Genomic DNA, 16,511 nt, shown 5'->3' on the forward strand with positions numbered 1-16,511 from the left:
TCTACAGGTCAAAAATACACATTTAACAAGTAAAGATATGAACTAAGTCTTGTTTCCTGACAAAAAGATATAAAACCAAAAGTTAATCTACTTAAGTAACAGTCAAACAGAGTGGAAATGGTTTTCAGTGAGAAAAACAATATTATTTCCCCAGTATTACTCTTCTCAAAGTAAGAGTAAGGCCAGTCAAAAGAGTAAGTGAAATGCACACCGCCTTCGCTCCATGTTGCTTTACTGTTGACTGAACTGCTAACTTGGGGTTTGCTCTCTCTGTTAGTACAAGAATTAATAATTGATCAACAAATTGATTTACTCTGACTTACAGAAACCTGGTTGCAGCAGGATGATTACATTAGTTTAAATAAATCAACCATCAGTGTTGGGGAGTAACGGAATACATGTACCGCCGTTACGTATTTAAAATACAAAATATGAGTAACTGTATTCCGTTACAGTTACCGTTTAAAAAGGTGGTATTTAGAATACAGTTACTTTGTTGAAATAAATGGATTACATGGCGGTACTTCCCTGTTTCATATTGTGGCGGGTCAGGCCTGTTTGGGTTTTGTTTGACAGCTACGTTCTGTTGTTCCAGGCAGCGTTACGGTTGCCATGGTTACAGGGTGATGCTCTCTCTCTGCGTGTTTCCTGGGTGAGAGAGGCCTTTTTGTTGTTGTTGTGCTAAGCTAACAGGCAGAATGCTACAGGTATAGCTCTAAAGAATGTAGCATCATGGGCAGTGTAGTCCGTGCTGCAGGGAGAATGGACTGCCATACACGTTATGTGTCTGTGAGCGAGGGAGGGAGAAACAGGAAAAGTAGGAGCTGTCATCGAGCAGAAACGGGAGCTGGAAGCATGTAAATATAATAATAACCACTGCAGCCAAGAAGAGAGCCTGACGAGCCCAGCTGTAAGTAAGCTATTAAGACTCGACTGTACACCGTGTTCGTGTTTTCCTCCAAAAACAATAAGTTCTGTTGGAGCAGCCTTTCAACGCCTCTCTCTGTCTCTGCTAGCAAAGTTGACCCAGACAACAAAGTAAAGCTAGTTTTCAGCTACGAGCCGACACAGAACCCACCGTATTAGCCAGAGGTCCCTTTACTACGGTTCGGAGCCGCGGACCTTCAGTAACAGTAATAAATCACAGCAATAGTACATTCATGTAGTTGTAAACAGCATGATAATATATTAAGTAATCCAAAGTATTCAGAATACGTTACTCTCATTGAGTAACGTAACGGAATACGTTACAGAATACATTTTGGGGCATGTAATCTGTAATCTGTAATGGAATACATTTTAAAAGTAACCTTCCCAACACTGTCAACCATCAATCATCAATCAAATGTGTAATGTACTGCTGTACTTTATTCACAATGAGTAAATAAGAATTTCATTAAAATGACTTTATTTTGGACTGTCACTTTAATTTTGTTTATACAGTACCAAATCAAAACAACAGTCGCCTCATGGTGCTCTATATTTAAGATAACAATACAATAAACCCCAACAGTAAGATGAGCCCCTGTTAACAAGCACCTGGAGTCAGTGTGGAGGAAGAACTCCACTTTAACAGGAAGAAACCTCCAGCAGACCACGGCTTAGGGAGGGACAGCCGGTTTGAGGGGAGGACAAAGGGCAGAGAGGCAAATATTAACGTCATGTGGCCTACCGATTAGCTCAACAACAGTGCATAGAGGGCTTCATGGAATGGGTTTATATGGCCAAGCAGCTGCATCCAAGCCTTACAACATCAAGCGCAACACAAAACATCAGATGCAGTGTTGTAAAGCATCATTGTGATGGGCGGTTTTTGTTAGGAGCTGGGCTCTGTCTTAGTTCCAGTGAAAAGAAGTTTCTAATACTTCAGCATACCAAGACATATTGGAAAATTTTATCCTCGCAACTTTGAGTAGGGCCTCTTGACATGGAGGTCCAGGTCACCTGGACTCAAACTGTCCAAAACTTTTAGTAGAAGCACCCATGGTATCATTTGATATCAACTCCTCCACTACCAGTCAAAAGTTTGGACACACCTGCTCATTTAATGGTTTTTCTTTATTTTTACTACTTTCTACAATGTAGATACACACTGAAGACATCAAATATATAAAGTGAGATAAATGGAAATATCTAGCAAAGAAAAAATTGAGAAATAACTCTAAATATGTCTAATATTTTAGATTCCTCAAAGTATCCACCCTTTGTTGCAAATCCTTGGCCTTGCTAAAAGTTAGAATAAAACTTTGAATGGTCCGTATTGAAGATCTGGTTCCACCCGCCATGTTTTTGTGCAGTACAGAAAAAGTGAACAGATGGTCTCTAGATTAGAGTTGGATGTCTCGAGACCAGTCTTGGTCTTGTCTTGGTCTCGACGGACTTTGGTTTAAACATTAAATTTAAAAACTGTACTTTTGAGTTAAAATATATATTTATAATTTTAATAAATGACAAATTAAAAAGGCATGAACATTTTTTTTTGTATCGAAAAATATCGAATCGTGACACCAATGTATCGAACCGAACCGTGAATTTTGTGTATCGTTGCACCCTAATAAATAGGTTTTGGCTCAAAATAAAACACAGCTTCAATAGCAAAATTAATTTCGCCTTTGAAGCTGGGGGGCAGCAAGTTTGAAAAGGTGTGGAAGTTATTTTCGTTGCAGCTGGCCTACCACCCCCTGCCGTGCAGTAAGGGAAGAAGACTGGTCAGTCAATGGGACAGGCTCGCCATCAACATCAGATCCATCTAACATGTCAAAAAAACCTTGACCTGTCAACGACAGTGTCATAGGACACACTGAGTTTTCAAATTATTACACTTCACAATTTGTTAGCACATAAAAGTACCACTTTTGGTAACATTAACCATGTTTACAATTGAAAATAAAGAGATGAAGTATGTAAAAATCTTCGCATTGGTTTTAAACGCCTCTTCAGTCTTCTCTTGATAGTGTAAATATTTACAATTCCAATCACATTCTGAATATAAAATACAACTGTAGGGCATTGCCTCGAGTTTTTCATAAAAAAAAATGTATAGCTTTCTACAAAACACTGTAAACAATTTCTTGAGTAAATATTAGAAAGATTTTACTCAGTGAAACCATAAAAAGTGCAAATAAACCATGAACAGGTAAAATCTTTTTTTTTAATCGCGCCGCCTCAGACCTGACTTTCTACAACAAAAATGCAGAGAACTACAACTAGCTAACAGCTTTGAACTTGATGCAGTTTTTTAGCAGTATACATGCATAAAATCCTTTTTAGCATCAGCAAGTGCTAACTTGTATTAGTTTTTGTACCTTTGTCTGTGACTCTCCGTCCCCTTTTTTTCCTGCTAGCGGGCTCGGGGCTCATTGCAGCTGCAAGAAAAGCGGGACAATGCGCTGTTTTGCAGCTGCTCATTGGCTAAGAGTGATGCATGCTTCCTTAGTTGACCTTTTAACTGCTGCATATATGGTTTATTCACCATAAACTGAGTATAACTGTTAAAACTAACAACTCTTTTCACATTTTTGAGGATTTAGCGCATTTTATTAGTTATATTTAAAAGTGAGTTACATGTTAATTCATAGTTCTGATGCCTTCAGTGAGAATCTACAATCTAAATAGTCATGAAAATAAAGAAAAAGCATTAAATGAGAAGGTGTGTCCAAACTTTTGATGGGTAATGTATGTCGCTTCATTCTCTCGTTATTTAATTCACATCACTCAACCACCCGACCGGCCAGGTAACAACAATACCCCATCAGCCTTTCACAGCTGAGGGGCAAAAATGTAAATTAAAAATGTAAATTGTATTAACCAATATAGAAATTTACTTCTAGACCACACTATTCTGGACAGAATGCCTGCCTCCTCTAAAAACTATTATAATTATATTCTCTGTGGTCCCCACTGATCAATTCCATTACTTAATGTTCTAGCAGGTGGCTGGGGGTGGACCCGAGGGCTATGGGCATCTAGTGTCTTAACCTCTTAAGACCTGAACTCTTCCACAGCAGCATTTTTAATTTCTCTTTGATATTTTGGCATATTGGGGCCTGATGAATGTAAAAACAAAGAATTATCAGATTTTTCTTTTTTTTTTTTTTTTTTTTTTACCTTTTTTTTGTTTTTAAGAAAAATAAGAGCCACATGAGGATATTCGTTTAAAATTTTGATAGAACAGTAGCAGTATAACGTCCTCGTAGGTGGATATCAGGCCCTTGTAGAGCAAAATTGAGTATTTTGGTCTAAATAACCCAAAATGTGATGTTCACATATGTGGACGCCAGGTCCTAGGAGGTTAGAGTAGGAGAGCTGTAGCTGCAATTTTGTGGTGTCTGTATGTTTTCCCTGGTTGTTGGTGTGAGGGTCTTGGGGTTTGGGGTCTGGGATGCTTGCAGTGGAGGGTGCTGGCCCTGGGCCAGGTGGCTGGGCTGCAGGGGTATGGAGCACCAGTGCCCGGAGTCGCCAGTGTCATGGTTTGGTCTCTCCATGCGTAGGGGGGTCCACGCCTCCGCAGGGGGGTCCACGCCTCCTCGGATGCACTATCATGTGGGGCGAGTTGGCCCATATTGGGAGGTACGATCTGCGCTTTAGGGAATCTCAGGAACCTCAAGGACCTTTGGGGGAAGCAAAATGTCCCACACCCAAGCAGCAGGCGTGGGGCATTTTGGGTAGGTTAGGGGCAGCTAGTCTTGTCCTTTCTTTGTGTGTGGATCACTGGCATGGGATGCAGCACATGGAAATCTGCAGCAGTGCAAGGCTGTTGTTACAGCCCTTCTAGGTAAACACAGTTCAAGTGCTGCAGTAGAAAAAACCTGACAAAATTGCACGGCAAAAAAAAGACAAATGAAAAAAAAAGAAATAAATAGAGAGCAACTTTCCCCTGGCTGCTACAGACCTATCTTTCATTAAACAATGTAAACCATTATGTGACTTACAATTCAAATCATGTAACTTTATTTATAGAAAATAACATTTTTCTTTCTTTAAATAAAGAAAGTTTTAACAAAGCTAACACAATAGCTCGATGATAAGCATAAACTTGTCACATTACGCAGCACATTTTAGGAGAGCTGGTCTGGGAGTTTGCCTTCTGTCGGATGAACTCTGGATAACAAACAAGAGGAAAACAGAGAAAAGACAAAGTAGACACATTCCAGTGAACAAGCAGAAAAACAGTCTTACGGCATTATTGGTCTTTCTGTGGAGAAATATTGTTAACTAATAATGTATGACTGTTAAAACTGTTACCTCCCTGATTAGCTCACCTGCCAAATCTGTCCGGGAGATTTCCACCAACCCCTCATAGAGGCCTTTGGTAGGGTTTTCTCCAGCTACGAGCACTCCATGAAGCCAGATTAACAGCATCCGGTGACCATGATCTTTGAAGCTTTTCTTACCTTCAATTTAGATTTATATCAAGCATTATCCATCTGAACTTTGAATATTAGTTAAATACAGTCACTGTAGACAGCTCTTATACCATCAGAACATTTATAGAATCACAGTAACTAACTCGTTCATGTAGTCCACTGGGTCTGTATTGTAACCAGAGACCAGCGTTAAGCAAGCGAGGTACTCGGCCAGTAAGCAAAGCTGAATGACATCCTGATATCTTACATTTTAAGTGCTCCAACAAAATGAAACAATATTTTATTTTATATAATTTAATATTTTATTTAAAGTTCAACTTTAAATTTTTAAAAAAAGTTCAACAAGTTAAAAGTCAAACAGTTTAAAAGCAAGGTGTCAAAGATCTGGCATTTGGAATTAAAGAAAAAAGTTGTGCCCAGAATGTAACTCTTGCAACAAAAGCTGAAAAATCTTATTACAATCCATGTTGCAAACTGCTGTCATCTTGGAGAGACTGCTCTTGGTTGGAGAACCAATCTACCCAAAGAGAAAGATTAACAATTATATCCAACTATGTCCAACAAGGACAAGTGTGGGTTTGGATGGACGGAGGTACAGTATCTACCATTCAGGAGGAGGGCAAGTTATTGGCCAGTAGTTGGATGGGACCGGCCCCTTCTTGGGATCCTTGGGGATCAGGACAGCCTTCGGTTAGACATTCCGGGTGCGTCTCAACCATTAGCACCTGGTTCATTTGTGCTGCAGGATGCTAATGGAGTTAGCTTGTTAGCTTCCCTATCCAGTAGGTGTTAAACATGGCAGTGCTGTCCAATCCTTCTGCTTGACATGTCTGCCACTGTGATGGTTACTGGATACTGTTGCAGTCTGCTCTTAGATACACTAGGCACTGAGCATTTCTGTTATGTGTTGCATCCTTCTTACATATACTCTTCCAGTATTGCTCTGTCTCCAGCATTGGCGGGGCTGTTTTCATTTTGTTCTGCTGCCATTCAGACTACTTTGGGTAGCTCAGTGGAGAAGATCTGGTTTATTCTCCTGGCTTTTATCTCTCTGGTTAACCAAGATTCAGGTATCAGGTATAAGCAGTTGTAGTTGTGCTTCAGGTCATCATTATAAGACAAGATATTGTATGATAATAGATACAAAAAAGTGATGTTGTAAAAAAAACAACACCATCTGCTCTCTGAAATATTAAGGATTAAGGATCCATTTACTCATGTCAGACTATCCATATATTCTAAATAGATCTGTAGTTCATTTGTTGTAGTAGAATTGTAGAAAGAATTCTTGATCTGGGTTAAAATTGACCTAAACCAGAGTTAATCACCTCAGGTACTCAGGATGCTGTAGAGCGAATCAGTCAGTGCCAAATTTGGGAATTTATTTTCCATAAAATCACTGGACCCATGAAACAGTGCTTCTATGGTTCTGGACATTACAGGCCTTATATTACAGTTTTTCAAACTTGTATGATTTCCTGTATAAAGACTTATATATATAGATATATATACAGTGGGGCAAAAAAGTATTTAGTCAGCCACCGATTGTGCAAGTTCCCCCACTTAAAATGATGACAGAGGTCAGTAATTTGCACCAGAGGTACACTTCAACTGTGAGAGACAGAATGTGAAAAAAAAATCCATGAATTCACATGGTAGGATTTGTAAAGAATTTATTCGTAAATCAGGGTGGAAAATAAGTATTTGGTCAATAACAAAAATACAACTCAATACTTTGTAACATAACCTTTGTTGGCAATAACAGAGGTCAAACGTTTACTATAGGTCTTTACCAGGTTTGCACACACAGTAGCTGGTATTTTGGCCCATTCCTCCATGCAGATCTTCTCAAGAGCAGTGATGTTTTGGGGCTGTCGCCGAGCAACACGGACTTTCAACTCCCGCCACAGATTTTCTATGGGGTTGAGGTCTGGAGACTGGCTAGGCCACTCCAGGACTTTCAAATGCTTCTTACGGAGCCACTCCTTTGTTGCCCGGGCGGTGTGTTTTGGATCATTGTCATGTTGGAAGACCCAGCCTCGTTTCATCTTCAAAGTTCTCACTGATGGAAGGAGGTTTTGGCTCAAAATCTCACGATACTTGGCCCCATTCATTCTGTCCTTAACACGGATCAGTCGTCCTGTCCCCTTGGCAGAAAAACAGCCCCATAGCATGATGTTTCCACCCCCATGCTTCACAGTAGGTATGGTGTTCTTGGGATGCAACTCAGTATTCTCCTTCCTCCAAACACGACGAGTTGAGTTTACACCAAAAAGTTCTACTTTGGTTTCATCTGACCACATGACATTCTCCCAATCCTCTGCTGTATCATCCATGTGCTCTCTGGCAAACTTCAGACGGGCCTGGACATGCACTGGCTTCAGCAGCGGAACACGTCTGGCACTGCGGGATTTGATTCCCTGCCGTTGTAGTGTGTTACTGATGGTGACCTTTGTTACTTTGGTCCCAGCTCTCTGCAGGTCATTCACCAGGTCCCCCCGTGTGGTTCTGGGATCTTTGCTCACCGTTCTCATGATCATTTTGACCCCACGGGATGAGATCTTGCGTGGAGCCCCAGATCGAGGGAGATTATCAGTGGTCTTGTATGTCTTCCATTTTCTGATGATTGCTCCCACAGTTGATTTTTTCACACCAAGCTGCTTGCCTATTGTAGATTCACTCTTCCCAGTCTGGTGCAGGTCTACAATTCTTTTCCTGGTGTCCTTCGAAAGCTCTTTGGTCTTGGCCATAGCGGAGTTTGGAGTCTGACTGGTTGAGGCTGTGGACAGGTGTCTTTTATACAGATGATGAGGTCAAACAGGTGCCATTCATACAGGTAACGAGTGGGGGACAGAAGAGCTTCTTACAGAAGACGTTACAGGTCTGTGAGAGCCAGGGATTTTCCTTGTTTGAGGTGACCAAATACTTATTTTCCACCCTGATTTACGAATAAATTCTTTACAAATCCTACCATGTGAATTCGTGGATTTTTTTTTCACATTCTGTCTCTCACAGTTGAAGTGTACCTCTGGTGCAAATTACTGACCTCTGTCATCATTTTAAGTGGGGGAACTTGCACAATCGGTGGCTGACTAAATACTTTTTTGCCCCACTGTAGATATATGAAAAAAACCCTACAAGTACAAAAAAGTTAATAAAAATAGCAATAAAACTGTCAATATTTTTTTTAGGAACTCAGCACTGCTCACCTGTCCACTGTTGTTCTATAGCTTGTATATGTGCTTCACTAAAGTCCCAGTGCTGAGCGAGAATTTTCCACTCCCCATAACACAGATGCTTTGTGGCGAGGGACCATAAGACAGAACGGAAGTGCTGTGTCTCTGGCTGATGGTCCTGTTTGAAGCTCAGACGTCTTCTTACCTGCTCACATCCCCCGTGATCCTGAATTCAACAGGGAAAAAGTTTTGTGAATCGTTCGAAGTTAAAAGGATGTTCACACGTTTTATGCATATGATGTACAAAGAAAACAAACTCTCAGTACCTCTTGCTTTTAAAACTAGCACAAAGAATTTACAAGACACTTAGCTGGTTTGTTAAGCATCTTGGATCTTGTCATAGTGTATGCTCTGAGTTGTTCTCATTCTTTATAACTATGCCTGTATGCCAGGATTTTTTTTTTTTTTACAAAATCCAAAACAATTAATATGTATATAATGTGAACAACTCAACAGGACATGGATGCTGATACGCGTGAAAATGTATTTATCGAATATGAGCACAGATTTCATATAAGGAGAGTGTATTTAGTATTAATATAGCGTTAGCAACACTTGCCTTCTCCCATTTAGAAAAACGGTCAGCTTTAATTATCATGTCCACCAGGACGACATGGTTTCCTCTTGCTGCCACTTCCAGACATGTTTTTCCCTGCTGTGTACATTAGATGGCCAGAAAAGCATTGGTTTGTTAGAAGACACAGTTATAAGATTCATAGATCTGAATCTATACTAAAACAGTTTTCATGATGCTGTGCTACAAGATTAACTTTATCCGGACAAAGAAAAAGTGACAAGCGTAACAAAGATCTTAATTAATAAGATATAGAAGGATCAATGCACCAACTGAAAACTGTTTTTATTTGTTAGTGTACAATGTGAAATACACAGCTCAAAAAAGTAAAGGAACACTTGATCATCACAGTACAACCACAGGTTAAACTTTACGAATATCAAGCTGTCGTCTTCGGAAGTGTAAGTGAAACAATTAATTTCACCTTTTTTTGGTGCAAATCAAACGGGTGAAGACGTTCCAAGACAAACCTTACTGTGTTACAGCACCACTAGAGGGGGTTGCCCTACTACTGTATAGTGATGGTAAATTTGATTCTTTTTACTGAATCGAGTTTTAATGAGTCACTCACCAAAGTGAATCGGGTTTTCTGAGTCATTTGAGTCACTGAGTCAGTTGACCAGAGAGTGCAAAAAATGTACATTTTCACTCAAACTTAATTTGTTTCTTTTTTCATGTAAATCCTACTGCTAAGATGAGTGATTCCAAAAGAAAATAACTATTTTATAGAGCAAAAACATTTCTAAAATTAAGCAATTTCCTATCAAAATTGCTTAATAAACATTTATTTTGTTTATTTTTATTTTATTAGTATTTTCCTTAAATGTGTCAAATATATATTTTCTCATCTAAATGTCCACTGAGCTGTGAGCCAGGGGGCGGTAATGCGCCTTAACATTGGTTGCCAACCAAGAAGAAGAAGAAGCTGTGAGCCAGGAGGGAGGGGGTGAGTAGCTCATGCTGTTAGCATGTTAGCTGTTAGCATGTTAGCAGAGCGATGCTACTGTGAACCGAGGAGCTGTTGTCTTGATGTGAGCTTCTACTCAGGGTTTTTTCTTCCAGTTCAGAGCAGAAATTTTTTTGTTACGATACTGGATGTTGTGTTTTTCTCCACAATTTTAAATATAAGCTAGATACATTGCTGCTAACAGCAACAGGGATGAGTCAGTGAGTCAGTTGGGCTTGTGAATCATGATTCATGAGTCAGTAAAGTGATTCTCGAGTATTGAACGATTCGTTCATGATTCGCGCATCACTACTACTGTAGTAGTTGGGGGAGTCTCGTAGTGGGTGTGTGAGTATAGTGTGGCAGCCATTACATGCTGCTTGTGTGTCTGTTCTGAGAGAAACCATACCTTTGTAACGGGCTGGCGACTACCCATCTACCCACATGTACGTACGGACGGAGTAGAGCCGTGTAGACCTGGCTTGTATGGTCTTATGTTGCTAACATCAAATAAATGTCTGTTGTTCGATTTAACTGACTGACTTTGAGTTATCCGGCTAAGCTCCACACCACATGCTCGCTGGACCTGCTAGCTGTTCTTCCTCGCCAGACTGCTCTTACAGTGCCAAGACAACCTCCATAAAGTAAATGATTCTGCAGGTGATGGCACAGGCCATTATTCTCTCCTAGAATTTCTTTTTGATATCCTCGTCAGTAGTGGTTTGATGAGAGAGTACCTGCAGCACATCCAGGTTACACTGTGGCTATGTCCACACTGAGACGCCGTTTTCGGTCAAGGAAAACGCAGCGTTTTGAAAACGCTATCCAAAGCCATTTCCGCGTTGCAGTGTGGACAGCGAACCCCGAGCCTTTTCAAAAACGATGACACATTTTAGTGATGTGATGCAGTCATGTGAGCAATCAAACTATGATAGCGGAGGGCATTACACAGCATTTGTTTTGTTTGCTCTCAGTTTTGATATTAAAGTTTAATATCAGTCTGTACGTGCTCCAGATAGCTTTTCTTCAAATTCTTTAACTCTCACTCGCTTTTGCAACTTTGTACTTTTGTGTTACTCGCAGCAACAACTCCAGCTCATTGTTAGTCCATTTAAAAAACTCGGTGCTTTTCCTCAACATTTGCCACGACGTTTCAAAGAGGCGGAAAAGTAAATAAACGGCAGACGGAAATAAGGCAGGCCGAATCGTCTTGCGTTTCACGCATGCGCAGGACTGGAACAGAAGCGTTTTCGGCCGTTTCGATGTGGACGCACAACTCTGTGAAAACGACTGAAAACGATGGTGTGGACGCGGAACATTTTCAGACAAAAACGCCATTTTCAAATTTATCCGGGCTAGTGTGGACGTAGCCTGTGTTTCCCAGCACAGTCTGAAGAGTGAGGAGCAGATAGTAGGAGACAGGCCAGAGCTGAAGGTTCATCGCAGTGTGAAAGCTAGATAGAATTGTGTGTATGCAAGTTTGAATTGGTAAATTACAGTGTTGGTCAAGTTACTTGAAAAAAGTAATCAGTAATTAATTACTGATTACTTCCCCAAAAAAGTAATCCCGTTACTTTACTGATTACTTATTTTCAAAAGTAATTAATTACTTAGTTACTTAGTTACTTTTTAAAAACATGATTTACAACCTCAATTTCCAATCGATCTTTCTGAGTTAACGTCAATAATTACTTCCTCCAAACCATCAACGTGTCTTTTAGACCCCATTCCTACAAAACTGCTCAAAGAAGTTCTGCCATTGATTAATTCTTCGATCTTATATATGATCAACCTATCTCTAATAATCGGCTATGTACCACAGGCCTTCAAGGTGGCTGCAGTTAAACCTTTACTCAAAAAGCATCTCTAGACCCAGCAGTCTTAGCTAATTATAGGCCAATCTCCAACCTTCCTTTCATATCAAAAATCCTTGAAAGAGTAGTTGTCAAACAGCTAACAGATCATCTGCAGAGGAATGGTTTATTTGAAGAGTTTCAGTCGGGTTTCAGAGCTCATCACAGCACAGAAACAGCTTTAGTGAAGGTTACAAATGATCTTCTTATGGCCTCTGACAGTGGACTCATCTCTGTGCTTGTCCTTCTTGACCTTAGTGCAGCATTCGATACTGTTGACCATAATATTCTATTAGAGCGATTAGAACATGCTGTAGGTATTACAGGTATTGCACTGCAGTGGTTTGTATCATATCTATCTAATAGACTCCAATTTGTGCATGTACAGTGGGGCAAAAAAGTATTTAGTCAGCCACCGATTGTGCAAGTTCCCCCACTTAAAATGATGACAGAGGTCAGTAATTTGCACCAGAGGTACACTTCAACTGTGAGAGACAGAATGTGAAAAAAAAATCCATGAATTCACATGGTAGGATTTGTAAAGAATTTATTCGTAAATCAGGGTGGAAAATAAGTATTTGGTCAATAACAAAAATACAACTCAATACTTTGTAACATAACCTTTGTTGGCAATAACAGAGGTCAAATGTTTACTATAGGTCTTTACCAGGTTTGCACACACAGTAGCTGGTATTTTGGCCCATTCCTCCATGCAGATCTTCTCAAGAGCAGTGATGTTTTGGGGCTGTCGCCGAGCAACACGGACTTTCAACTCCCGCCACAGATTTTCTATGGGGTTGAGGTCTGGAGACTGGCTAGGCCACTCCAGGACTTTCAAATGCTTCTTACGGAGCCACTCCTTTGTTGCCCGGGCGGTGTGTTTTGGATCATTGTCATGTTGGAAGACCCAGCCTCGTTTCATCTTCAAAGTTCTCACTGATGGAAGGAGGTTTTGGCTCAAAATCTCACGATACTTGGCCCCATTCATTCTGTCCTTAACACGGATCAGTCGTCCTGTCCCCTTGGCAGAAAAACAGCCCCATAGCATGATGTTTCCACCCCCATGCTTCACAGTAGGTATGGTGTTCTTGGGATGCAACTCAGTATTCTTCTTCCTCCAAACACGACGAGTTGAGTTTATACCAAAAAGTTCTACTTTGGTTTCATCTGACCACATGACATTCTCCCAATCCTCTGCTGTATCATCCATGTGCTCTCTGGCAAACTTCAGACGGGCCTGGACATGCACTGGCTTCAGCAGCGGAACACGTCTGGCACTGCGGGATTTGATTCCCTGCCGTTGTAGTGTGTTACTGATGGTGACCTTTGTTACTTTGGTCCCAGCTCTCTGCAGGTCATTCACCAGGTCCCCCCGTGTGGTTCTGGGATCTTTGCTCACCGTTCTCATGATCATTTTGACCCCACGGGATGAGATCTTGCGTGGAGCCCCAGATCGAGGGAGATTATCAGTGGTCTTGTATGTCTTCCATTTTCTGATGATTGCTCCCACAGTTGATTTTTTCACACCAAGCTGCTTGCCTATTGTAGATTCACTCTTCCCAGTCTGGTGCAGGTCTACAATTCTTTTCCTGGTGTCCTTCGAAAGCATTTTGGTCTTGGCCATGGCGGAGTTTGGAGTCTGACTGGTTGAGGCTGTGGACAGGTGTCTTTTATACAGATGATGAGGTCAAACAGGTGCCATTCATACAGGTAACGAGTGGGGGACAGAAAAGCTTCTTACAGAAGACGTTACAGGTCTGTGAGAGCCAGGGATTTTCCTTGTTTGAGGTGACCAAATACTTATTTTCCACCCTGATTTACGAATAAATTCTTTACAAATCCTACCATGTGAATTCATGGATTTTTTTTTCACATTCTGTCTCTCACAGTTGAAGTGTACCTCTGGTGCAAATTACTGACCTCTGTCATCATTTTAAGTGGGGGAACTTGCACAATCGGTGGCTGACTAAATACTTTTTTGCCCCACTGTAAATGGAGAGTCCTCTTCACACACTGAGGTTAATTATGGAGTTCCACAGGGTTCAGTGCTAGGACCAATTCTGTTTACATTATACATGCTTCCCCTAGGCAGCATCATTAGAAGACATAGCATACATTTTCACTGCTATGCAGATGACACCCAGCTCTATCTGTCCATGAAGCCAGATAACACACACCAATTAGTTAAACTGCAGGAATGTCTTAAAGACATAAAGACTTGGATGGCCACTAACTTTCTGCTTCTTAACTCAGATAAAACTGAGGTCATTGTACTCGGCCCTGAAAAGCTTAGAAATATGGTATCTAACCAGATTCTTACTCTGGATGGCATTACCTTGGCCTCCAGTAACACTGTGAGGAACCTTGGAGTCATTTTTGACCAGGATATGTCCTTCAACGCACATATTAAACAAATATGTAAGACTGCGTTCTTCCATTTGCGCAACATCTCTAAAATTAGAAATATCCTGTCTCAGAGTGACGCTGAAAAACTAGTTCATGCATTTATTACTTCCAGGCTGGACTACTGCAATTCATTATTATCAGGATGTCCAAAAAACTCACTGAAAAGCCTTCAGTTAATCCAAAATGCTGCAGCAAGAGTACTGACAGGGACTAGAAAGAGAGAGCATATTTCTCCTGTTTTGGCTTCCCTTCATTGGCTTCCTGTTAAATCCAGAATTGAATTCAAAATCCTGCTCCTCACATACAAGGTCTTAAATAATCAGGCCCCATCTTATCTTAATGACCTTGTAGTACCATATCACCCTATTAGAGCACTTCGCTCTCGCTCTGCAGGCCTACTTGTTGTTCCTAGAGTATTTAAAAGTAGAATGGGAGGGAGAGCCTTCAGTTTTCAGGCCCCTCTTCTGTGGAACCAGCTTCCAGTTTGGATTCGGGAGACAGACACTATCTCTACTTTTAAGATTAGGCTTAAAACTTTCCTTTTTGCTAAAGCATATAGTTAGGGCTGGACCAGGTGACCCTGAATCCTCCCTTAGTTATGCTGCAATAGATGTAGGCTGCCGGGGGATTCCCATGATGCATTGAGTTTTTCCTTTCCAGTCACCTTTCTCACTCACTATGTATTAACAGACCTCTCTGCATTGAATCATATCTGTTATTAATCTCTGTCTCTCTTCCACAGCATGTCTTTATCCTGTCTTCCTTCTCTCACCCCAACCGGTCGCAGCAGATGGCCCCGCCCCTCCCTGAGCCTGGTTCTGCCGGAGGTTTCTTCCTGTTAAAAGGGAGTTTTTCCTTCCCACTGTCGCCAAAGTGCTTGCTCATAGGGGGTCATATGATTGTTGGGCTTTTCTCTGTATCTATGAAGCGCCTTGAGGCGACATTTGTTGTGATTTGGCGCTATATAAATAAAATTGAAATTGAAATTGAAAATTGAACCTGAATAGGTGATAAAGTGATAGATCTTTCAGCCCAATTCTACTTTTTCTACATAATCCATCATACAAAATGTAATCAAATGGAAAAGTCTCTTTTTAAAACTTGTTTTGTTAGTTTTAATCTTTTAACTTTATGCATGAAGCAAAATTTTAATTATATGCACCATTCTCTGACTTGAAGAAATTAGTTTAACATTTAAACCTATTTTCTGCACATTCCAGCACATAAAATAAAATATTTTTTTTTGTGTTTACACTCAGTCTTTCAAATAGATGCAAGTAAAACACAGCAGAAAATAAATAAAGTCAAAGACTAGTGGTCCTGTTGCTCTATTTTCACCTGTAAAGCAGGAGTAGAGTAGGCGGAGGGTTACCCTGGTGCAGGTGTGCAGCGGTCAGTGGAAGAATCCGCGAGTTTCTCTGTGAGTTTCCCATTACGTCGTAGCTACTCGGTGCTTGCTCGGAAGTTTAGGGTTTTTTTCGCTGTAAAAAGAAGTTTTCTTCCCACGCACAACGGACACTAATGTTTTTGTCACTTTTTATGGAATCAAACTCAAAGTAAGGTCAGTACTTCCACGCTTTAAACGCTGCACGCTCATACTCTCTCTGCACTCGATATATGATCCATTGTTGATCTGCACACAGCTGTTGTCACGAACATCACACTCGCTTACGTCACTGTCATGAGACATTCTCACAAGAAAATCACGGTTTTAGTAACGCAGTAACGCAGCGTTCCTACGGGAAAGTAACGGTAATCTAATTACCGTTTTTGCAATAGTAATCCCTTACTTTACTCGTTACTTGAAAAAAGTAATCGGATTACAGTAACGCGTTACAAGTAACGCGTTACTGCCCATCTCTGGTAAATTATGTTGTGTAAAGCTTATTTATCATTAACAATGCTAGCCAACAGCACCCCGACTGCTGGGAGGAAATCCTCAGAGCTTGTCTTAATGCACTCGGTCCTGGGTTTGTGTTGCAGGGTAATACCCAGTGTAATGTGACCTGGCAATTACATAATGATGAAGACTCTGATGTCACTGCCTGGCCCTCATGTTTCACACACCTGAATCCCTCATCCAAATCTGGGAGGAGATCCCCCCACCACCATCCACCATCTCACCCAGCC

At 40.8% G+C, this 16,511-nt stretch overlaps 1 protein-coding gene across 3 annotated transcripts in view; it reads right to left on the reverse strand.

Annotated features, from left to right (window-relative positions):
• Nucleotides 1-4,118: 4,118 nt before the first annotated feature.
• Nucleotides 4,119-16,511, reverse strand: part of ankdd1a (ankyrin repeat and death domain containing 1A) — a 44,689-nt gene continuing 32,296 nt past the window's right edge. For all 3 annotated transcript variants that reach the window (XM_087842922.1, XM_087842930.1, XM_087842934.1), the window contains 4 exons: nt 9,162-9,257; nt 8,576-8,768; nt 5,262-5,393; nt 4,119-5,100 (listed from right to left, as the gene is read on the reverse strand). In XM_087842922.1, the coding sequence (XP_087699048.1) occupies nt 5,039-5,100; nt 5,262-5,393; nt 8,576-8,768; nt 9,162-9,257 (483 nt within the window). In that variant the 3' untranslated portion in view covers nt 4,119-5,038. The remainder of the gene's footprint in view (nt 5,101-5,261; nt 5,394-8,575; nt 8,769-9,161; nt 9,258-16,511) is intronic.

This window comes from Neolamprologus brichardi, chromosome 1, assembly GCF_056152115.1.
Source record: "Neolamprologus brichardi isolate AB-2024 chromosome 1, ASM5615211v1, whole genome shotgun sequence".
Taxonomy (NCBI): Eukaryota; Metazoa; Chordata; class Actinopteri; order Cichliformes; family Cichlidae; genus Neolamprologus; species Neolamprologus brichardi.